Here is a 24,438-nt window from a genome sequence, read left to right on the forward strand (position 1 = left end):
CGTTGGTTATCATTAATTGTCGTCAGGAACAAATACAAAATTTTATGTTAGGGGACGAACTTGAATTAAAATTCTAAAGATTAAACTTGAATTTATAAAATTATAGAAAAAAATAAATTTTCAATAAAAATACATAAAAAATTTTAAAGTATTTAATAGTATTAAAATTTTAGGGACGATAAACTCACTCGTTTTCTCTTGATCTATCCTTGATTGTCGATGCCCGTCACCGTCGACCAGTAAATAAACAAATAATAATAAATGAACAAACAAAAGAAAAGTGGGTCCAAGCCCACGGTTTAGGAGCGAAAGAAATAAATTGAAAATAAAAACGGAGCGGAAAAATGGAAATTCCTGCTTACAGTATCCTTTACCAAAGCCATTCCTGTAAGAGCTAAACCCTCTGCTCTTTCTCAAACCCAAATTTTCTTCAAAACACAAAGGCAAAGGAAAATTTGACAAATCCCCTCCCTCTGTAAAGGGTCCACCTCTCCTTTTCAGTTCTTGTAATTGGGTAAGTGTTTGCATTTTCTTTATTCATTTTCTTCTTTGTCGGTTTTCTTACCCTTTGTTTGTTTACTTGGAAAATCTGGTAGCAAGCTTCGATTTTTATTGCTTTTGATATTTCAAATGTGTATACTTTGAAGCTAGTTTCTGGGAAATTATATCTTTTGTTAAGCTCCAAGTTGTAGATTTTAGGGTGAAAATGCAGCCTTTTTTAATCAGTCTTTGCCTTATCATTGAAGATTTTGAGCTTCAAAGTGACTATTATTTTTTAGTTTTTTTTTATTTATCTTTTCCTTAGTAGGTAAATATGAAATGGAAACATCTAGGATTGTTTTTTTTTAAACTTGGGTTTGGTTGATTTTCCTAGTAATGAGAAATTTTCTACTATATTAATATTGATTTAGACTTGTAAAGGACCAAGTTGACTAAAGAAGTATGGGATTTAATATCTGCTAAAAATTTTGTTCTTTTTTTTTTTAATTTATTGTGAACATGATTATTGAATTTCTTTTGTTGTTTGGATTTGCTTTCTTAATTGTTTTTCAATGTCTTTTTTGAGCTTACTTGTTTCATTTGCTGCTTAAGACTTGGATTCCCTGGCTGTTATGGAAAGCTTTGGCGGGTCGTCATTAGCTGTCGTGGACTGTGCCTTGAAGAAGAAGAGGAGTGGCATATTACGTCGTCCACGTGTTACTCTACCGACATTTACGTATAATCATGTTTTAATGTCATCGCCAACACCAACCATAGGTTGTAGTGGCAATGAAGAGCAAAATTTTAAGAACGGTTCTAATGGTTTTGGAAGTGAGAGTAAGCTGAAACTTAAGTTCAAGCTTGGTGGGGTTACGCGTACGATTCACACTAACTCCACCGCTGATCATGCCTTTGACGGCAACCCTAGCTTAACTAAGTATTCCAATTTCTCCGAAGTTGCTCAAGCCGGAGAAAGGTCCCTTTTCCTGGTATTTCCATCTAATTCGAGCACAGCACTGCCTGATTATATTGTTTGTATAGAATTTATTTGTCATGATCAGCAATCTGGTGTGAAATTGATCCTTCTCTATTCCATTCGTCATTGCAATGGGAAGAGGTTTCTTGGACAGGTTTTGGAAAATAAGTCTTTGATCTTGTCTCATTGTCATTTTACCTTATTTTTGTCGTATATACGCACGTGTGTGTGTAAATTTATTGTGTCTCATTTGTTCTTCGGGTGTTCTTTATAATGCAATCTAGCTTTTTGTGAGCTGATGATTTGTTGCATAAACAATCACTGCAGGGCAAGAAAGGCTCCCATCTTTCTGATAAGGGAGAAGGCTATGGAGCTCAATGGAAGGATTTATCCAGAAGTGGCTCTGGTTATGGAAAGGGGCATTCATCTAGGGGAAAGGCACTTGAGAATGAAACTGACAGAACTGAGCCAACTCGTAAGAGCAAGCGGGTTCCTAAGAGGCGTGTCTTGGATGTGGGCAAAAATAGTGATGATGATGACGATGACGAGGAAATCCGTTATCTAGGGAGACTGAATGCTTCAAATGGTCTCTCGAATCATAGAGATGAAGAGGATGAGATAAATAGGAGAGACGGTGCTGCTCTTGAGGATAGAGACTATGTGGAAGAGGACGAGTGGGAATCTGACGATGAGCCTGGATCTAAAAGGAAGAAGCTGGGCCTGGGAAGGGGATCAGTTGATTTGTTCGTGGATGGAAGAACCGAATCAACTCTCGTTACTCGTACTGGTGCGCTTCAGTCTGGGAAAGATCTAATATCTGGTCCAGGTGCTGGTCTTGTTGAGTTCCCCGATGGTTTACCTCCTGCACCACCTAAAAGTTAGCAATTCCCTCACTCACTCCTATGTTTACATCCCTTTGTTCTTTCTCCTACTTTAATCCTTTCACTTAACTCCTTTTTAATAACTTGGATCGGTAATTCAGCCTCAATGTGTTTAAAGTATATTTGAGCTTTAAATGCTGCAGATCACGAAATTGATTGTTTTAATAATGACTGTTGATTATAGAACAAAAGGAGAAACTTTCTGAAGTGGAGCTACAGTTGAAGAAGACCGAGGCTGCACAGAGACGTAGAATGCAGTCCGAGAAAGCAGCTCGTGATGCTGAGGTTTTCCCCACTATTTCTTTTGACTCATTTTACTGTTGCTCCATGATCATTCGAGAAATGGTATTCAGTAGGTATTTGAATTTGTCTTAGGCTGAGGCAATTAGAAAAATACTCGGTCAGGATTCCGCAAGAAAGAAAAAGGAGGATAAGATGAAGCAGCAGCGGGATGAATTGGCACAGGTTTGTGACCCTTTTTAGGTACCATGCATCATTCTGTGTTCTTTGTAGCATTATTTTCATTCATTTTGATGCTGTCATTGATGCAGGGAAAAGCTACCAAATCCGAAACTCTTGCATCAAACACAGTGAGATGGGTTATGGGTCCTGGTGGAACAACAGTTACATTTTCTGAAGATATCGGTCTACCTCAGCTATTCAATTCAGCACCATCAAGGTACTCTTATGAATCCATCTGCCTATGCTTTTATAGTAATTTCATGTTATTTATGCATTTCTTTACCCTCTAGTTATCCACCGCCCCGAGAAAAATGTGCCGGTCCAAATTGTACAAACACATACAAGTATCGAGATTCCAAGTCGAAGCTTCCATTATGCAGTCTTGCTTGCTACAAAGCAATACAGGCAAGGGCTCAACCTTCGACTGCATGTTGAGATGTCTCCCTTTGATTTCACTGATGATGCGGAAATGGTTCCATTGTATTATTTGAGATGAGAATTGAAGGTGACCATTGAAATGTCATTTGTCACTTCTAATGTTCGAGCTCGTATCGAGTGACCAAGCTCTCTCGCCCTCATTGTTGCTATTGTATTCATTTCGAACTCGTCTGTTCGAGGACGATGTATTCATTTACCTAACCACAGTAACAGAAACCCCACCATTTAAAATCCCAATTATGTCAAGAACAAGATCTTTATGGAGCTTTGTGATGGTAAAATTTTAATGATTTTAAAAACCTAGTTGTGACACCATCATCATTGGGGGAAAGACCCAAGTTGATGACTAAGCTAATAGTTGATTTTCCTCCATTAATACATTAAAAAAAGAGAGATGGCAATGGAAATATTTACATAGGACAAAACGTAAGTCAATTGCTTGGTTGTCAATCTCAAAGCTCCAGTCTTTGTTGCAGGCTGCATTGTAAGATCTCATTTTCATGTCCTTTTCGAAGTTTACTTTATGATTTTTCAAAGCTATTTGATATTTTTTGTTTCTTGTTTGCTTGCCATTTATGTTTTTCTTTGTGCTTGTAACCATGCAATTGTCTGATTCATTACTTTCCCGACAAGACGATATCAGGTAGATTGTGACATATAAATACTACAACACCTCAATTTTTTAAATCACTTATGTCCGAAACGTCCGTATCGGTCGTATTTTCAGAAAAGAAAAAAAAAAGAAATTTACTCATACTCGAGTTGGAGTAACATAGTTTGAACTCGGATACCTTAGTGGCATTCAAGTAAATGTGGTTGATTTCCATCAATGGTGCAGGCCACCTTGGAAACATCAATAAGACTCTTTCGTTGAACAATATACTAAAATATTGCTTGTTGTTCATAAAAATATCTTCTCGTATGCATCATACAGAAATAGTTGAAATTGTTGAATGCTTTCTATATAGTTTCATTGAGGGATCTCTTAGATTCCATTGCTGTCTGCCATGGGGAATGATGTGTATTCTTGGGATGAATTTAATGTTTATGCAGCTCCAGATAAGCTAAGTTCTTCCGATAAAGGATTTGAGAGCTTTAATGGCGATGAATCAGTGGCTTCTGATTATGAATTCTATGGAGATGAATCAATGGCTGCCACAGGTTTCAGTTTCTCGAAACAAGGACTGCAGCAGCAGCAACAGAATTTTAGGGGTTATGGAGTTCTTGATGGAGTGAGTTTCAATGCTCGATCTCCGTTGATTCCGGCATGTTTCAATGAAACCGCGGAGCTCAGTCGGATCAACAATGGAGTTGGTGAGGATATTGATGGGACAAAGAAGGGAAGACAGCAGCCTCGTTGTTTATCTTCCTTTGGATTGCTGAACAGCTATGGCAATGAACTCAAACGTTTGCATGGGGAAAGAACCGATGATTATGAAACAGTATCCGATGCTCGGGATGATGAAAACCGGAATTTTTTGACTGAAGAAATCACGAGGATTGCTGGAGAGATTTTTATAAAGTCATGTGGCCAAACTGTTGATGGAATCTCCATGTTTGATCATCCTTCTAATGTTTGTTTTTCGGGATTGTCAGACCTGAAGACAAGAGATGTCGAGCTTGCTGTGCTTCTTCTAGCCATCGGGGAGAAAATAGGGTACCAACAAAATGAAAGTGCTAGCAGATTGATGAAACAATGCGATTACATGTCGTCGAAAACCGGAAATCCGGTTCAGCTAGTAGTCTATTATTTCACCGAGGTGCTTCGAGAGAAGATCGAAGGAGGGTTCAAAGTTGAGACTGTATTTTAATACCGATGAGGCGATGAAGTCCATGAACCCGACTGTACTGGCATGCCATCAAGAACTTCCTTTTGTTAAGGTTGCACAATTTGCAGGGATCCAGGCCATTGTGGAAAATGTTGCTGAGGCAAAAAAGTTTCACATAATTGATCTTGAAATAAGGCATGGTGTTCATTGGACTATCTTGATGCAAGCTCTTGCATCTCGACGACACGAATGCCGTCTGGAACTCCTGAAAATAACTGCCGTTTCAACTGAAGCAAAGGCGTACGTTGAGGGCACCGGCAAGAGGCTGTCGGGTTTTGCTCAAAGCTTAGGAATACCCTTTGCCTTAAAGGTTGTTATTGTCTCGGATATGTTAGATCTTAAAGAAGATCTCTTTGAAATCGATGCTGAAGAGTCCATTGTGGCATATGCGGCATTCGCTTTCCGGAGAATGCTCGTGATGCCGAACCGGATCGAAAATATAATGAGGGTACTCAGAGTTATGAATCCTTGTTTAATGGTGGTAACCGAAATCGAAGCCAACCATAACTCGCCAATCTTCGAGAACAGTTTCATCGAAGTACTGTTTTTCTTCAGTGCATACTTCGATTGCCTCGCGACTTGCTTGAAACATGATATTAAAAGCAGAGAGATCATAGAATCAGTGTTCTTTGGTGAGGGGATTCGGAACATGATAGCGAGTGAAGGCGACGAAAGGCAGGTCCGGCACGTGAAGTTCGATGTTTGGAGAGCGTTCTTCGTTCGGTACGGGATGGAGGAGGCGGAATTAAGCATGCTATCCAGGTACCAGGTAGACCTTATTCTCAAAAGTCTTTCCTGTGGGACTTGCTTTACACTCTATATGAACAGGAAAAGCCTACGCATCGGTTGGAAGGGAACGCCGATGCATTCGATTTCGGTTTGGAAATTTCTATAAACCGACAGATTAACGTCTCTAATCTTTGATGCTTCCGTTCAACTGTTTGAAGTAAGAAAGTCATGATCTTCATCAATCATCGGCAGCAGCAGTGAGTGTAGTGGTATAGTTTTATCTCATGATCTTTGCTTATGAATGTCCTTTCTGAAATTTTGTGGAAACAACAAGCTCTATGCTTTTACTGTTTTGAATGTGTTACCTTAGACTTCTTAATTTATTTTTTTAAGTATTTGATATCCATTTCTTTTGTATATATAAAAAATGAGTACGAAAATACGATTTCAAAACTTAGAAAAATTTAAATATACTTGTTCAAACATATACCCGGAACCCGTTGTCCAGTAGAATACGGAATAAATAGGCTGCACCGTGTAGCCGATCGGTTCCGGGTTTACCCTTTGGCCGCCGTTGAAGGAGCTAGCTGGGGTGCCGCTCAAGGTGTCCACAATGCCGCCACTCAAGAACACCATTTAGATTTAGCCAATGGCTGCGGCCAACATGGTAAGTGCAAGTGCGGGAGCAGCAAACCACATGTTTCTGCATGTGGACAGCAAGCCGGACCATCACCCTGAGAGTTTTCCAGTTATACTCCCTCCTCTGCCAGCATTGGTGGCTCCACCACGGTTTCGGTACCACTACAACCCCGCATTCCGGTTCCTTGCTGCCCTCACTACTGGTTTATGAGAGCAAGAACCATGTCAAGTATGTGCAAAATGAGACGGGAAACATATAATGTGTGTTATTTTTATAAAGCCACTATACACACTACAAGACACTCATGACCATGGCAAAGTTAGACTATGTCAAAACAAGAGAAATAAATAATTATAATTATTATGTGCAAAGAACCAATGAAGTGGCTGTAGTTTAGTGGTAAGAATTCCACGTTGTGGCCGTGGAGACCTGGGCTCGAATCCCAGCAGCCACAGTTTTTTCAAGTTCAAAGTTGGTCTCCTGGTTTGCAGTTACGTTTACTAAAAATCATAGGAGCTTTGTTTATTTAACCTATATAATATATGTATGTCGTATTTTTAAATTAAATGATCATCCAGCTCAGTTGGTAGAGCACAAGGTTTTTAATTTTTAAGTTGTGGGATCGAGTCTCATGGAGGACATTTAATAATTTGGAGGTCTCCTACAGAAGTTGCTCTCAACCTAGTGTTGGGGGCAATCTACTTTCTTACCTTTCTCTTACCTCATTACATATGGGAACAAGGGACAACCATTTATGTTGTATTTTTAAATATTTCAATTTTTAAATTTAACAAAAAAAAAGGAAAATAAGAAGAAAAATTATTTTATATGTTTATATTGATGTTATTTTTCATGTTTGAAGTATTACAAATTTATAGATTTTGCATGCTAATGATTCGTTTTATGTATGTTTTGACTCATTTTTGGGTTTTCTATTTTAATTTTTGTTATTTTAATTGTTTTTATTGTGTTACCATATTGTGTGTTGCATTTGTCATAACTTACAATTCTCTAAAAGGTTTATTTGTTCACATCATGTTTGTAAACTTTGTTACGAGGTAAATTGTACGGGTGGTTCCTTATGTTTTAGGTACATCCGACCTTGATCATCAATTTAAAAAATATATATAATTTCAATCTCTTACATTATCAGTTTATTTGCTTCTAATTCCTTGATCATTAGTTCTCGTTAATCCATTAAAAGAAATTTTACTCGACAATTAAAATATAAAAATAAAAACTGTCACTTTTATTAGATTTCCGTTAATAGGTTAACTAGACTTAACGACACAAAAATTAGAATCAAATAAATAGGGAACGTAAGGAAAAAATACTCTTTTTTTAGATCGGTGACTAAAATCGAATGAACCGAAAACATAAGTAACCATGGTATAATTTACCCTTTTTTATATTGAACTAATTTAGGGAGGAAAAAAATGCTTGTTTCATGTTTTCATTAATTTTTGAGTTAATTGCATCATACGTCCACAATGACCCTCATTTTGAAATGGTCCCTTAACTTCTAAAATTTTAAATTTCATCCTTAAATTATGACTATCATTTTAATTTAGTCTTCAAACTTTTGAACATTTTATTTTCATCCCCAAACTATAATCTTCATTCTAAATTGATCCCCAAACTTCTTGAATATTTCAATTTTATCCTAAATTATACGTATACACTAATCACATCTCTTGTTAATAAAATCATTAGGCCGAGTTATTTTAGTATATGTTTTAAAAAAAAATTGGTTAAAATATGGTTGAAATGGATTACATATTTGGATGAAATTGGAAAATCTAAAAGCTTAAGGACCAATTTAGAATGAGAATCATAGTTTAGGGATGAAAACAGAATGTTTAGAGTTTGAGGACTAATTTAGAATGATAGTCATAGTTTAAGGATGAAATTGAAATGTTCAAAAGTTTATGGACCAATTTGAAATGAGTAATGATTTGGGAACTCTAGATTTTTGTATCTATCTAGGTTAAAGGGTCAAAAAATCCTTAATAAAATTTTGTATTCAATTGAAAGTCTGCCCTTAATAAAAAGGATGAGACGAGGCGGTGTAAAAGCAACGTCTCATTATCTTCTTCGTCAAAAAACAATCAAAGCCAACTCTCCTGATCTCTGAATTATAATATGTTCATGCATTTATAATGAGGAAGACATTTTCATCAAAATAACTTATTGTAAAAAAATATAGTATATCCAGATTCAAAGCAGAAAAACCTGAATCAAATCGAAGATTTGAACAGACCTCCAAGTAATCAATAGTGACATGCCCAGTTCCATGATCATCCCATTTACAGTCCTCACTCAAACGATAGACTTTTACTTGTTGAATTTAAAGAAGGAGATGAGCTGAATAGAGTTTGAAGATGTTAAAAGTCAAATAATTTAGGCACCAAATGGTGCTTTGTCAAAGTAAAAAATTAGGCACCTAATTTTTGTTGAAATTGGGTAATGGGATAATTAATTTTAGTCATTGTAATTTAGGGTATTTATAAGATTAGTCCTTAAGTTTCAACTATAAATATCCTAGCTCATATAGCTTCAAAATCATCCCAAAGCATTCTAGCTTTCTTCCAATACTAGAGAGATTTTAGAGAGTTTCTTGAGAGTTGTTTTCTCCTTTTTATCTAGAGAGAATTATCATTGTTTTCTCCTTGGTAGATCGAGAGAGGTTGTAATTCCTATTTTCTCATAGTGAAATTCTTCTACCGTTGCCCGTGGTTTTTACCCTAAATTTTTAGGGGTTTTCCACGTAAATTTTGTGTCTCTTTTATCTTCATTTTTATTTTCTCAAATTATCAGTTGCGATTTTGCTCTATCCGATAGCCGTCTTCCGCAACAATTGGTATCAGAGCTAGATTAGAGTGTGTAATATCTGCTTATTGTCTTTGTGGTTGCCACCAAAAGGTGGATCCTCCAACATAAGAAAGTAAGAAGTTATTACCCATTCTTTGAAGGTTCCAGAGAACTATTCACGATAGTGAAATAGTGAGAGCTATCCGTAAACGAAGCAATGGCAACGAAATTTGATATTGAAAAGTTCAATGGGAGAAATTTCTCATTGTGGAAATTGAAGATGAAGGCCATCCTGAGGAAAGACGGTTGTCTAGCAGCTATCAGCGAAAGGCCAGTAGATTTCACAGACGACAACAAATGGATCGAAATGGACGGAAATGCTATGACAAACTTTCATCTAGCATTAGCAGATGAAGTATTGTCAAGTATCGAGGAGAAGAAGACAGCTAAGGAGATATGGGATCATCTCACCAAACTGTACGAGGCCACATCGTTGCACAATAAAATTTTCCTTAAGAGAAAATTGTACACTCTCCGTATGCCAGAATCTACTTCAGTGACGGAGCACTTAAATACACTGAACACTTTATTTTCTCAGCTTACATCCTTAAGCTGTAAAATAGGAGAACAAGAATGTGCTGAACTTCTACTTCAAATTCTACCGGATTCATATGATCAACTCATCATCAACTTGACAAACAGTAATGTCACCAGTCTAGTCTTCGATGACGTTGCAGCTGTTGTTCTACAAGAAGAAAATCGGCGCAAGAACAAGGAAGACAGACAAGTAAATCTGCAACAAGCAGAGGCATTGACAACGATGACAACGATGAGAGGGAGATCAACAGAACGTGGCCAAAGCAGCAGTCACAAACATGGTAGATTGAAGTCGAGAAGCAAGAAGATGAGTTGAGCTAAAGGTTTAACTTCAAGTTGATGATGAGTTGATCATACGAATCCGATAGCCGTCTTCCGCAACAGAAGACTTGTGCAAAATTCAAGAAAGAAACATCAGACTGAAAAAGGGTCTGGTGTGCTAAAGGATTATATCAGTTAAACACTGCATAGTCCCACAACATGAAGTTAAACCTTTAGCTGCTGTCTGAGCCATTCTCCCATAACAAGATATCATTTGACCAAAAAATGAAGAGAATAGTTAAATAGAATTCTCACAGTCGTGATGAATTCACAGAATATACAACACCGGCCGATAATGGTACAAATATATAGTTCAGTAGACAATGATATCACTACATCCTCTCATTAACACAAGTTGGACCTGGATGTTATATCAATGTCAACCAAAAAAACTATTCAGATCTCAAAACCCCCACCCCAAAAAAAATGATAATGAATAATTATGAACTATGGCACTCCAAGATAACATAAAGTTAAAATATGAAACTAAAATTAGTATATTCACATAGGATTTTTTCCCCAGAAAATAACAACTACATTTAAGTTACTTAGCAAAACAAGCTAAATTCACAGTTAACTAGTAACCTAACCAATATAAGCATTACACATGTGGAATGAATAAATACTCATTTCAAAATGTCGGTATAGTCTAGTACACATCCTCTGTCATCAACTAAAGTAGAGTCAACAATAACAACAAAACCCTATTCCCGTATACAATGGGGTAATGAGAGATAGGGTAGTAGGCTGCCCCCAACGCCAGGTTGAGAGCAGCTTCCGTGAAAGACCTCCGACAATAATAAAGATAAAATGCAATGCATGTATAAATAAATACAAAGTTGAAACAGTCTTCATATGCAGTCTTCATATGCGTGTCTGTAATGGGGAGTAATCTTTGTGTAAAAATCTCTGCATATATACAGAAAACGTAAGACACAACTAAAAATTAAAAAGAATAAACCTGGAGAAGATGATACACAATAGTCAACGATAGCAAGTTACAAGAAGGAATAAAGTCAAATGGGTTAACACCTAAACTAAGGCAACACTACTCCGCTACCCTAGTTCTAGGACTTCCTAAAATTTAAAGACAGAGACGTATATAAAGTAGAAGTCATGAAAAATTACTACAAAGGCATTAAAAAGATGACAGAGATGTTACACCCTATGGTTGCGACCCGCACTACTCGGCTACCCTGATCTTAAGTCTCCATACTTTCCTATCAGAGGTCATGTCCTCGGTAAGGGCTAAATCCTTCAAATCAGATCTCAAGAAGTCTTCCCACTTCCGCCATGGTCGTCCTCTCCTTCTGGCACTGTCGACTGTAATTGACTCTACCCTCCTGACCGCATCTGACGGTAGTCGCCTAAGGACATGTCCAAACCACCGTAATCTTCCCTCCCTCAATTTTTCGGATATCGACACCACCCCCAAGGACATCCTAATAGCAGAGTTTGGTGTCATGTCCCACAGAGTCCTACCACATGCCCATCGAAGCATTCTCATTTCTGCGACCTCCATCCTCTTTTCGTGATCCTTCTTGATTGCCCAACATTCTGATTCATACAGCAGCGTTGGTCTTATTATCATTCTATAAAATTTTCCCTTAAGTTTTTTAGGCACCTTCTTGTCACACAAAACTCCAGTAGTAGCCCTCCACTTTATCCATCCCGCCTTTATACGGTGTGTAACGTCATCATCTACACCCCATCTTTATATAACATAGACCCTAGGTACTTGAAACAATCCTTTGAGGGGAGAACGTGTCCTTCTATGCATATTTCTACATCTTCATCGTTTTGGTTCCCACTGAAGTTTGAACATAAATATTCGGTCTTTTCAATATTGATCCTTAGACCTTTTTCTTCCAAAGTAGTCTTCCATGTAGCCAATCTACTACTCAGCTCAGTTTTTGTTTCAGCAACTAGGACAATATCGTCAGCAAAAAGCATACATCATGGGACACCGTCTGGTGTCGCTAAAAAGATGTAGTCCATAATCAAGGCGAAGATGTAAGGGCTAAGAGTCAACCTCTGGTGAAGTCCGATTTCCACCGGGAAAGCCTCGGTGTCGCCAACTGTAGTCCTGACGTAAAGATTATATTGCCCAAATAAGAGCAGCAAGATATGAACTAACCTGAAGCGAATTGGAGTTGCCTTGAGATTTCTTTTGAGCGCCCAGCGTAGCTTCTCGCTCTCCTATTACAAAATTTCTGGAATCCCAAAATAGCCACTGGGAATCTTAAAGATTGAGGACTCGGAAGTTAAAATTGAGAGACTTAGGGGAGAATCAAGAATTATGGTTTTTGGGAAACTAGAAGAGCGGGGTATTGGAATACTAGGCGGGAGAGAAATAAGAATTTCCTCTATGAAAGGGGATCAATAGAAAACCCTAACCGCCATTAATAAAAGCCGAAGAAACTTTCTTTTGTTTTCCCGCTCTTACTCTCCAAGAAAATATTCACTAAAGTATTAATAAGTTTCTTCGTTTGCTATTGATGTTTCAAAAATAACGAAACAATCATTAATTTTATTGTGTGCATCAAAAGATGTGCACAATTTCGATTGAGTGAATTTCACGAAAAAAATAATCTTATAAGACTATAGAAAACTGAAACAAAAATTATTTGATATTAATTTTGTCGTGAAAGACAATATGTGATTGGTTGTTAATGATTAGGGATGAGCAAAGCTTAACTCGAAAAATTGATTTTTCCGAGTAGAAATGACTTCGAGTTGTAATTTCATAAACTCGACTAGACTAAAAAAAATTAAGTTCAAATCGAGTTATAAAATACAACTCGAATAACTCAAAAATTTTAGTAATTAGTAGATGAATTTTCAAATTTGAATTTGAATCCCACAATTATGTATGATATATATATATATATCACATATGAAAGAAATATATACGTATTGTATTGTTTTTATCAAAAATACACATGAATTAATTGTTATATGTATGTATTATATATGATCATAAAAAATCATTTAAATTGAAATCAAATAATATCTTAATATTATAAATATTTATAATTAAATTTAAATAAAAACTTGAAAACTCAACTTGACTCGACTCAAAAAAATTTCAAGTCAACTTCGAGTTGTAAAATTGGACTCATCAACTCTTACTCACCGCTATTGATGATGACTGAGAACTATAGTGCTAAAAAATAAATTATATAGAAACTCAATCACAAAATCGATACAATCATACCAAAATGATATTTTAATGTAGGTCATATCAATCACAATTAATCGTATGATCATCTTGTTAATAACTTAACAGAATGATATAATTAAATATAAAATTAAAATCTAATCTTATAATTGATAAAATTAAAAACCTAATAATATAAACGAATCAGTCAACATGATCATATTTACTTTATAAAAATTATGATCTGTTTAACTCGATAAAAAAATTATGATCTTTTATAAATATTTGACTAACGAATGTACTTATTAATTCATGACATACAATACAAACTATAACTACACAATTATATAATTTGAATTTTAAAATAATACTAATTATATTAATTTTACATCAAATATCATTTTTCCTTGAATAATATGTCGATCAATATAATGAAACATGTAGATTATCATAATTATCCAAAAAAATCATAATAATATAATTGCACTCAAATACACTCATCCAATAGTAAAACAATTCTCCAAATAAATTTACTTTTAATTAAGATTATAATCAAATAGAGCATTCAATAAGTTATTTATATATTTTTATTTATCAAGATAAATGAATTGCCCGGCCAGCTCAGTAGGTAGAGAGTAAGGTTTTTAACCTTGTGGTCGTGAGATCGAGTCCCACGGTGGGAAATTCATAAATGTTGGAGGTCTTCCACGAAAATTACTCTCAACCTAGCGTTGGGGGTAACCTACTACCCTACCTCCCCTTATCTCATTACATATGTGTAGACACCCATTTTTGACTAGGCTTAAATATATATATATATATATGTTATTATAATAATTATTTATTATTATTATTATTAATTCTATTAAATTTTTTTTTCAGGCTCCACTACCCCACCATTATCTCAACTACACACCTACCCACCTACTCCACTACCACATGCATCAGGGAGCAAATGGCGTGGATTTGGAGTGTTTGAAATTAGCTTTAAATAAGGTTGGTGGGGGAGCAGTGGGGAGGAGAAAGGTAGAAGCAAAGGCTCAAATGGCAGTCGAGGCTCCGAATATGAATTTTTTCCCCAGTTCATCCCCAACGGAGACTTTTCTTGTGTTCCTTTGGTCGATACAATGCAAGAGGTTGATGTTTATCAAACCTTTTGCAAAACTTCAAACAATAAAGTTGACAGTGGCCTTACGTATAACGTGAATATCCCGGTCTCGGCTCCGAGGAAAAGGCCAAGAGATGCATCGTTTGTCAATTGCTTCGATTCGTGCGCTGTTCCTCGAAAGAATAAATCTTTGGGTATTTCTTCTGTTGTCGATGATGGTGTTTTCTGTCAGATCCAACAACAGCAGCATCAGGAAATCGACCATTTGATTGCCCAACATATAGAAAAAGTGAGGGTAGAACTCGAAGAAAAGAGGAAGAAACAGTCGAGAATGTTGCTCACGGTGATCCAAGACGGCATCGTGAAGAAATTGAAGGAGAAAGAAGAGGAGATTCAAAGAATGGGGAAACTGAACTGGGTTCTTCAAGAAAGGGTTAAAAGCCTGTGTTTAGAGAACCAACTATGGCGGGACTTGGCACAGACGAACGAAGCCACAGCCAATTCTCTACGCACCAATTTAGAACAAGTCCTGGCTCATGTCGACGAGGAACGAAACGCCAACGACGGAGGCGTGGCGGATTTGGTTGATGATGCGGAGCCAAGCTACGGAAGTTGCGATGAAGGGTGGCTTAACTTGGTGGTGCAACTGCAACAAAGTACGCCAAATATCAGCAAAGCAAGATCAAAGCCGTCAAAGTGATGTCGGATTTGGAGTCGCATCGAAAGAATATCTTTGCTGGTGAAATTCGGATTGTGTTAACTCGAGATGTGATTGGATTTGAATTTGCAAAAGGGGCAATTCAATCTTCGATCTTTATCACAAGCAGTGTCACAGGTGGCAACTTTCCCTTTGCACATTTAACATGCCTTAATTTCCATGTTTTGGCTTTGGCATTAATTGATTTAATTAAAACATATACTAATGTTAATTAAATTAATTTTGTCTTGACTCCATGATTAGGTGATGTTATATTTCTTAGATTGATTGCCTGCAAAATGTGACTATTAATTGCCCTAAAATTGTATTGTGTTGGTTGGTTATAATTTTGGTTAATTATGGTGTTGACTGTTTTAATGGGATAGTAATTAGCGTGATAAATTTCCATGTTTAATTAATAAATTATTAGTAATTAGATCAGAATTTTTGGAACGTTTTGTTAATTGATTAATTGCTTTGTAAATTTAGATAATAATTGTTACTAAACTCGCATTATTTATTAATTAATTTTAATTGGCCTTAGTTTTGACACCTAGACACTCTAATTAATTATCCTTATTCAAAATTAGATTTTAAGGAAATTATTTGATGATTCAATAATTATTTCTCTTTTGGTCTTAATTAAGAATTTGAATAATAATTTTGATGCATGTTGTTGAAATTGGGTATGTTTGAATTAAATATTTTTTTGACTTTTTTCAGTAGTAATTCTAATCGATCAAAGATAAGCAATTCAAATCGGGTTTTGAAATTTCGATTTAAATTGTAATTTTCGCGATTAAGACAACCGGCAATTTAATTGGTACCGAAAAGGGCAGTTCAAGTGTGCTAATCCTTCCTTAACTGTAACCGACTCCCGAACCCGACACATTTCTGGTGAAATGCAGATCAGGTAAGATGGTGTCCGATCTACCTAAATATCGTTTTAAAATGATCGGTGGCGACTCCAATCATTAATCTAAGTCAAAGCCTCATTCCGGGGCCGAACCGTAAGACGGTTACGACAGCTTGACGACTCCGCTGGGGACCGGTAAGTGAGTCAGGCCGAAATTAATTTCTGGTTGTCTTTTTTAGCGAAAATTACAAGTTTAAATTTTAATTTATTTATTCAATTCTTATTATTTATCTTTGATTGTTTTTTTTCAAATAAATAGTTGTACTAACGTTTTTTTTAATGATTTCAGATATTTTTCAAAATTGTCATCTCTAGCTCTATACCCGAGCTCTGAACCCTTTTAAGTGGGGGCGAAAGCGACGTCTTCGTGGGAATTTATTCTCCGTATGGGCCTAGCAAGTAACCTTCGGGATTCATATACCTTATGTCTTCGTGTGAATTTATTCTCCGTATGGGCATAAGGGAATGTATCCTCTCGAGTTTAACTTAGTCCACATAAGCTTGTGATGGGCTTAGGACTAAGGGTCTGGCAAGCCCAAGGGGGCACCAGCAAGGAGAACTCGAGTACCTTTTTAGAACCTAAACCGATAGAGTACAAAGAATTAGAGACCACCCTGAAACCTCAATTCAAACCCTAGGTTGTTTTGATTATTTCCTGCTTTATTTTTTTTGTTCAAAGCATGCGAACTAGACAAATATGCGGTTAGGATTTGTTTGAAATTAGTATTTGAGATAAATATCATGTCAGGGTAGGAATTAAAGCATGTGGGGTAGATATTATGTGGGGTATGATTTTTCATTTTATTATTGTTTTGATTTACCTCACTAACTTTTTATTTTTGTCCTATTTTCTTTTATTTTCATCACTCGCATCATTTAAAAGAGGTGTTGATCCACAAAAAAATCGTGTTCGTTAACCATAAATAACTTGCATTAATGGACAAAGGGGTTGTAATACAAGAGATGAAGAACGCAGGGGTCCAACTATGGTCAGAAAAGACTCAGAAAGAAAAGGAGGACAATCTGCAAGGCAACTTTGTGTCACATTCGATCAAGAAGACGTAGTGCCCACAACCAAGTACATCAAAAGTTAACTTTGGGTTGACAAAGGTGGTAGGGGCAAGACGAGAAAAATGTTACTAACCTCGAGAGTCCATTCAAAGACAACAAGAACAAGATGACAAGTCACTGTCGACAAATTCAAGAAACAAGCAAATGAACTTCGGATAATCCCTTTGATGGAGGATTTCAATAGAGTTTCCGATTCAATAAAGGATGAACGCCAGAGATGCAACCATTCAACACTTTTGGGAACCAGTATAAAAAAACAACTCAACATTTTCACGGTTCATCCAGGGAGGCCGGAGCGGTTCAACAGGTTATTCAACCGATGAAAGACGAAGGCAAATGACTAGTCAACCTGTTCCGGGTCTAGAGGATTTAGTCTGGATGTCCCTTTAAATATGCTTATTGTCTCTTAAAAGATAAAACACTTTTGTCCCAATAAAGATTATTTATAATAACAGACATGTTTTTGGATCAATGCCTCGAACATTTCATGCATTTTTGCATTTTGCATATACATTTCATTTTTAAGCATTTTCATAAACATGGAATTTCTTCATGGAGAATTGGATGAAGTGGTTTTAACCACATGACACCACATGGAAGCAAGATTGTAACATAAAAAAAAACTAAAATCACAATGAATGAGCCCGATCAGCTAGTTGTACGACTAAGCCTGCCAAGATGATATGAGAAAAGAGTCCACTTATCCTAAGGGCTACGATGTTGAAGCTGTTTGCAGTTGCCACATAGGATGCTCCAAACATTCCTCTGAGAACTATAAGGCACTGAAGCGTGAGATCCAAAAACTGATGGATTCAGGGGCATGGACAGCCGAAGAATGGGGCATTGCATATACCATTTGCACCTAGAGGATTGTTTTGTTTGAACACGTCTTTGATCTTTTGCTTATTCTTTTAAACGATTGAATTCATACTACTTTCTAAGGTGGAGCAATTGAACAAATTTTAATCTTTAGTTCTTCGAATATTAAATGAATTAAGGATTCTTTTAATTCTTCAAGAATTATAGATTTTTGACATATGGCAAGATTAGACCTTTCTTATCTCATCTTAAACCCCAAAATAAAATACATTGATTCTTTACCCAAAATAACTCATGGTCATTACCAAAAAGACCAAATTTTGACGTTACCACCCTTTGAAACTTTTTCATACCATACCTTTCTTTGAGTCGATAAAGTCACACCATTGTCTTTTTAGACTAAAAATTGACATTTTTATGCCATCAAAACCCAAGGCATTGAGTTGTTCATTTGAACATGAGCATTCTTTTAAGACACAACTTGGGCATCTCGCAGGGAGCTTAAGCATTGAGACATGTTGGGGGCAAGAAGCAGAAAGAAGAATTCACTCGAAATAATTCTATCGTACATTAATTACACTGTTTTCATGTGAATAAAATTAATCCTGAAAATCTATCCCCCTGGGGATACCTCTTCTGTGAGGACTTACATGTATGAAATGATGAACGGCTTTCTTTCTTCATCCCTTCACAACAGGAAAAAAATATATCCCTTGTGTCCCCTTTTGAGCCTATAGTATTTTTCTTCTGATTCAACCCTAACCAAGGATCACCCTCCACACTGGGGGGCAAGGTGGAAGAAATATGCTCACATGAGTGAAGACATCAAAAGGTGGACCAAATAGCAAGTGCGAAGTTTCAATCATAACAAAAACAAAAGAAAAAAGAAAAGAAGCAAAAAAAACAAAAGAAAAGAGCAAAAAAAACAAAAAGAAAAAGAAAAAGGGACAAAAAGTACATGCAAAGATTCCCTAAAGACAAATGGCACATCAAGCTTCAAACTATGAGATTGATCAAGCACAATTATTCCCGAATCACTGAATCATTTCACTCGAAGATCATAGAGCATCAAGAGAAATAGACATTTTGAGCAAGACAAGATCGAGGGCATCAGAATGAATTGATCCTTGGTTCAATACCCTAAAACACTTGTTTGGGCCTATTTATCATTTTCTTTCATAACCATAAGCCCTGGCCTACATTACGTGCCTTAAAAGTCTCTTCTAATCATACATGGATTTCTAAACAGAAGAGACTATCTTCAGATTTCATCCCGCCCATCAGGATTAATCTTTATTTGCAAAAAACAATGTAATTAATGTATGGTAGAGAAAAATAGCAAAGGGGGGTTCAAGACGTAAATTCTGAATAACGTCTTGAAACCAAAGGAGGGTTCGAGTTGAAAACCTGAAAATATGGCTTGAATATAAAAATTGTGCAACTGAGGCGATCACACAAATTCATTGATAAAGCATCGCACAATCCGAGTGTGACCATGAATGTTGGGAGTCGGAGAACACTTCTAGTAGAGGAGCATGCATGCTACCCCATCAAACCTTTGAGCATCAAATGCCAAACCTTTGACCAAACACAATAACCTGAAACTTTTTTATCCTTTCCTTACTTAACCATTTCCCAAAGATAGCTTTGATCTTGGCACTTGTCAAATAACTATAATTTATTGAAGGATTAACATTGTAATTAATTCTTTGATATCCGATGAACTCTAGTTTTATGATTCGTCTCAATTGTAAAACCGTGAAAGTGACAACATTTTCAAAAACTTTGGATCAAACATCTTTCAAAACTCTTTTAATTGATAACTTTGAAAATAAAAGAGAAAGAAAAACATTTTTTTCAAACAAGACAGTCTCTCTAGAGTGGATCTTGATAAATGACATGTGACTCTTAGACACAAAACTCAGGCTTAAGCAAGAAATGAGGACCATTTGGGGCATCTTCGAAGATTCAACATCAAATATTGGGGCATTTTTGGATATTGAGGCATCATTTGGGGATTCAACATCCTAATGCAAATTATCAGACCTTTTTCAAGAGATAAAATATAGCCAATTCATGTTACATGCATCTTATGCATACATTTTAGAGCATCATTTTCCACATACATAATTTTTTGTAGCTTTTAGGGTCAAGTTTTGACTTCGAGACAAAGGATACTCGATTCAAAAGCACCTTTAAAGATTCATGTTGGTTGTTTAACTCAGCAGCAAGAAGCTACACTTCGACCAACTCGACAGATTGAAAGTTTCTCTCGGACTCACAATTTGCTCGAGAGTAGAGTTCAACTTCACGACGAAGGGACCGCTGGTTGTCAACAAACAACTTCTCAATTTCAAAGCCAACTTCAACTTCACAACGAAGGATATTGGACTCCAGACAACGCAAGTTCAACTTCACGACGAAGGGACCGCTGGTTGTCAACAAACAATTTCCCAATTTCAGAGCCAATTTCAACTTCACAGCGAAGGATATTGGACTCCAGACAATGCAAGTTCAACTTCACGACGAAGGGACCGCTGGTTGTCAACAAACAATTTCCCAATTTCAGAGCCAATTTTAACTTCACAGCGAATGATATTGGACTCATGACAACGCAAGTTCAACTTCACGACGAAGGGACCGCTGGTTGTCAATAAACAACTTCCCAATTTCAGAGCCAATTTCAACTTCACAGCGAAGGATATTGGACTCCAGACAACGCAAGTTCAACTTCACGACGAAGGGACCGCTGGTTGTCAACAAACAACTTCTCAATTTTAAAGCCAATTTCAACTTCACAGCGAAGGATATTGGACTCCAGACAACGCAAGTTCAACTTCACGACGAAGGGACCGCTGGTTGTCAACAAACAATTTCCCGATTTTAGAGCCAATTTTAACTTCACAGCGAAGGATATTGGACTCCAGACAATGCAAGTTCAACTTCATGACGAAGGGACCGCTGGTTGTCAACAAATAATTTCCCAATTTCAGAGCCAATTTCAACTTCACAGCGAATGATATTGGACTCATGACAACGCAAGTTCAACTTCACGACGAAGGGACCGCTGGTTGTCAATAAACAACTTCCCAATTTCAGAGCCAATTTCAACTTCACAGCGAAGGATATTGGACTCCAGACAACGCAAGTTCAACTTCACGACGAAGGGACCGCTGGTTGTCAACAAACAACTTCTCAATTTCAGAGCCAATTTTAACTGCACAACGAAGGATATTGGACTCAAGACAACGCAAGTTCAACTTCACGACGAATGGACCGCTGGTTGTCAATAAACAATTTCCCAATTTCGGAGCCAATTTCAACTTCACAGCGAAGGATATTGGACTCGAGACAACACAAGTTCAACTTCACGACGAAGTGGCCATCCACAGTTTCAACTTCACGATGAAGGGAATCGTGCTCACTAGCAACATTCATCTTTAGATTGGATTTCAACTTCACGACGAAGGATATCCAATTCAAGGCTCAACTTCACGACGAATGGGCCATCTACGGTTTCAACTTTACGACGAAGAAAATCGTACCCACCAACAACATTCATCTTCAGGAACAAGCAAATTATCGATCGCCTTTGAGATTGTTTCTCTCGAAACAAGGGGTCGTCTCGTTTGAGACTAATTTGCTCAAAACAAAGTTCTGTCTCTCTTGAGATAGTTTCTCATGTAACACATTTTGTCTCTCTTGAGACAATTACTCTTGAAACAAATTTTGTCTCTCTTAAGACAGTTTCCCTTGAAACAAAACCTTTGAATATGTTTTAAATTAAACAAATTTCATCTCCCTTGAGACAGTTTCTTTTAGAACTAAGTTTTGTTTCTCTTGAGACAATTTCTCTTGAACACAAAAAAAAAAACCTTTGAAACAATTTTTCTTGAAACACAAAAAAGACCATCGAGTTTGATTACACTCAGCTCAAATGCACATCATTTGCAGCATAGCTTAAATCAAGAAGGGCTATCTGCCACCAAAAAAACTGAAGAGTTCAATTTCATTTAGCTCGATAACAGCGAGGAACTACTTTCTGGAAGGATTTTCAAGCCAAAATCTTTCAACCGAGAAGAAGACAAAGGCCCAATTCCAGGAAGCCCAATCACATTTGAGAGGACCGGACAAAAACTTGTTGTCTTTTTCATCTTTGCCCTATTCTTGTTAACACAAAAATGTGCAAAGAGGGGCATCTGTAGACACCCGTTTTTGACTAGGCTTAAATATATATATATATATATGTGTTATTATAATAATTATTATTTATTATTATTATTAATTATTATTAATTTTATTAATTTTTTTTTCAGGCTCCACTACCCCACCATTATCTCAACTACACACCTACTCACCTACTCCACTACCACATGCATCAGGGAGCAAATGGCGTGGATTTGGAGTGTTTGAAATTAGCTTTAAATAAGGTTGGTGGGGGGAGCAATGGGGAGGAGAAAGGTAGAAGCAAAGGCTCAAATGGCAGTCGAGGCTCCGAATATGAATTTTTTTCCCCAGTTCATCCCCAACGGAGACTTTTCTTGTGTTCCTTTGGTCGATACAATGCAAGAGGTTGATGTTTATCAAACCTTTTGCAAAACTTCAAACAATAAAGTCGACAGTGGCCTTACGTATAACGTGAATATCCCGGTCTCGGCTCCAAGGAAAAGGCCAAGAGATGCATCGTTTGTCAATTGCTTCGATTCGTGCGCTGTTCCTCGAAAGAATAAATCTTTGGGTATTTCTTCTGTTGTCGATGATGGTGTTTTCTGTCAGATCCAACAACAGCAGCATCAGGAAATCATCCATTTGATTGCCCAACATATAGAAAAAGTGAGGGTAGAACTCGAAGAAAAGAGGAAGAAACAGTCGAGAATGTTGCTCACGGTGATCCAAGACGGCATTGTGAAGAAACTGAAGGAGAAAGAAGAGGAGATTCAAAGAATGGGGAAACTGAACTGGGTTCTTCAAGAAAGGGTTAAAAGCCTGTGTTTAAAGAACCAACTATGGCGGGACTTGGCGCAGACGAACGAAGCCACAGCCAATTCTCTACGCACCAATTTAGAACAAGTCCTGGCTCATGTCGGCGAGGAACGAAACGCCAACGACGGAGGCGTGGCGGATTTGGTTGATGATGCGGAGCCAAGCTACGGAAGTTGCGATGAAGGGTGGCGCAACGTGGTGGTGCTACTGCAACAAAGTACGCCAAATATCAGCAAAGCAAGATCAAAGCCGTCAAAGTGATGTCGGATTTGGAGTCGCATCGAAAGAATATCTTTGCTGGTGAAATTCGAATTGTGTTAACTCGAGATGTGATTGGATTTGAATTTGCAAAAGGGGCAATTCAATCTTCGATCTTTATCACAAGCAGTGTCACAGGTGGCAACTTTCCCTTTGCACATTTAACATGCCTTAATTTCCATGTTTTGGCTTTGGCATTAATTGATTTAATTAAAACATATACTAATGTTAATTAAATTAATTTTGTCTTGACTCCATGATTAGGTGATGTTATATTTCTTAGATTGATTGCCTGCAAAATGTGACTATTAATTGCCCTAAAATTGTATTGTGTTGGTTGGTTATAATTTGGTTAATTAGGGTGTTGACTGTTTTAATGGGATAGTAATTAGCGTGATAAATTTCCATGTTTAATTAATAAATTATTAGTAATTAGATCAGAATTTTTGGAACGTTTTGTTAATTGATTAATTGCTTTGTAAATTTAGATAATAACTGTTACTAAACTCGCATTATTTATTAATTAATTTTAATTGGCCTTAGTTTTGACACCTAGACACTCTAATTAATTATCCTTATTCAAAATTAGATTTTAAGGAAATTATTTGATGATTCAATAATTATTTCTCTTTTGGTCTTAATTAAGAATTTGAATAATAATTTTGATGCATGTTGTTGAAATTGGGTATGTTTGAATTAAATATTTTTTTGACTTTTTTTCAGTAGTAATTCTAATCGATCAAAGATAAGCAATTCAAATCGGGTTTTGAAATTTTGATTTAAATTGTAATTTTCGCGATTAAGACAACCGACAATTTAATTGGTACCGAAAGGACAGTTCAAGGGTGCTAATCCTTCCTTAACTGTAACCGACTCCCGAACCCGACACATTTCTGGTGAAACGCAGATCAAGTAAGATGGTGTCCGATCTACCTAAATATCGTTTTAAAATGATCGGTGGCGACTCCAATTATTAATCTAAGTCGAAGACTCATTCCGGGGCCGAATCGTAAGACGGTTACGACAATATGGGAATAGGGTCAGCTAATTTTTTTTATCAAGATAAATATAAATACTTTTTACTTATCAAGATAAATAAACAAGCATGGACAAAAAATATATTCATTACAGAAAAAATGTGTACCTGTTTGAATTAAAGTGCAGTTTACGTAGACAATCTCCTTATAAGAATCGTCCATAAACTTCTTTACTTTACTTAGAAAGGGATAAACTATCCTAGATACCACCAAACTTTAAGCGTT

General features: G+C 36.6%; 3 protein-coding genes, 1 non-coding gene and 1 pseudogene across 4 annotated transcripts; all 5 read left to right on the forward strand.

Annotated features, from left to right (window-relative positions):
• The first annotated feature begins 344 nt into the window (after positions 1–344).
• LOC120163988 lies at positions 345–15,418 on the forward strand. Its single transcript, XM_039173767.1, has 8 exons — positions 345–387; positions 1,093–1,469; positions 1,784–2,333; positions 2,522–2,622; positions 2,713–2,802; positions 2,889–3,016; positions 3,090–3,276; positions 15,399–15,418. The coding sequence occupies exons 1-7, from the start codon at positions 345–347 to the stop codon at positions 3,232–3,234; spliced, it is 1,434 nt and encodes a 477-aa protein (XP_039029698.1). The 3' UTR covers positions 3,235–3,276; positions 15,399–15,418.
• On the forward strand, positions 4,148–6,133 carry LOC120164074 (annotated as a pseudogene).
• On the forward strand, positions 6,818–6,889 carry TRNAH-GUG. Its single transcript has one exon. It is a non-coding gene; the product is annotated as a tRNA-His (tRNA).
• LOC120163990 (BOI-related E3 ubiquitin-protein ligase 1-like) lies at positions 14,435–15,132 on the forward strand. The gene has a single exon (XM_039173768.1). The coding sequence runs from the start codon at positions 14,452–14,454 to the stop codon at positions 15,130–15,132; it is 681 nt and encodes a 226-aa protein (XP_039029699.1). The 5' UTR covers positions 14,435–14,451.
• A 6,963-nt stretch (positions 15,419–22,381) lies between the features above and the next one.
• Positions 22,382–23,179, forward strand: LOC120163991 (E3 ubiquitin-protein ligase BOI-like). Its single transcript, XM_039173769.1, has one exon. It carries the CDS (start codon positions 22,382–22,384, stop codon positions 23,177–23,179), a length of 798 nt encoding a protein of 265 aa, XP_039029700.1.
• Positions 23,180–24,438: the final 1,259 nt, after the last annotated feature.

This window comes from Hibiscus syriacus, unplaced genomic scaffold (assembly GCF_006381635.1).
Source record: "Hibiscus syriacus cultivar Baekdansim isolate YM2019G1 unplaced genomic scaffold, ASM638163v2 tig00111504_pilon, whole genome shotgun sequence".
Lineage (NCBI taxonomy): Eukaryota > Viridiplantae > Streptophyta > Magnoliopsida > Malvales > Malvaceae > Hibiscus > Hibiscus syriacus.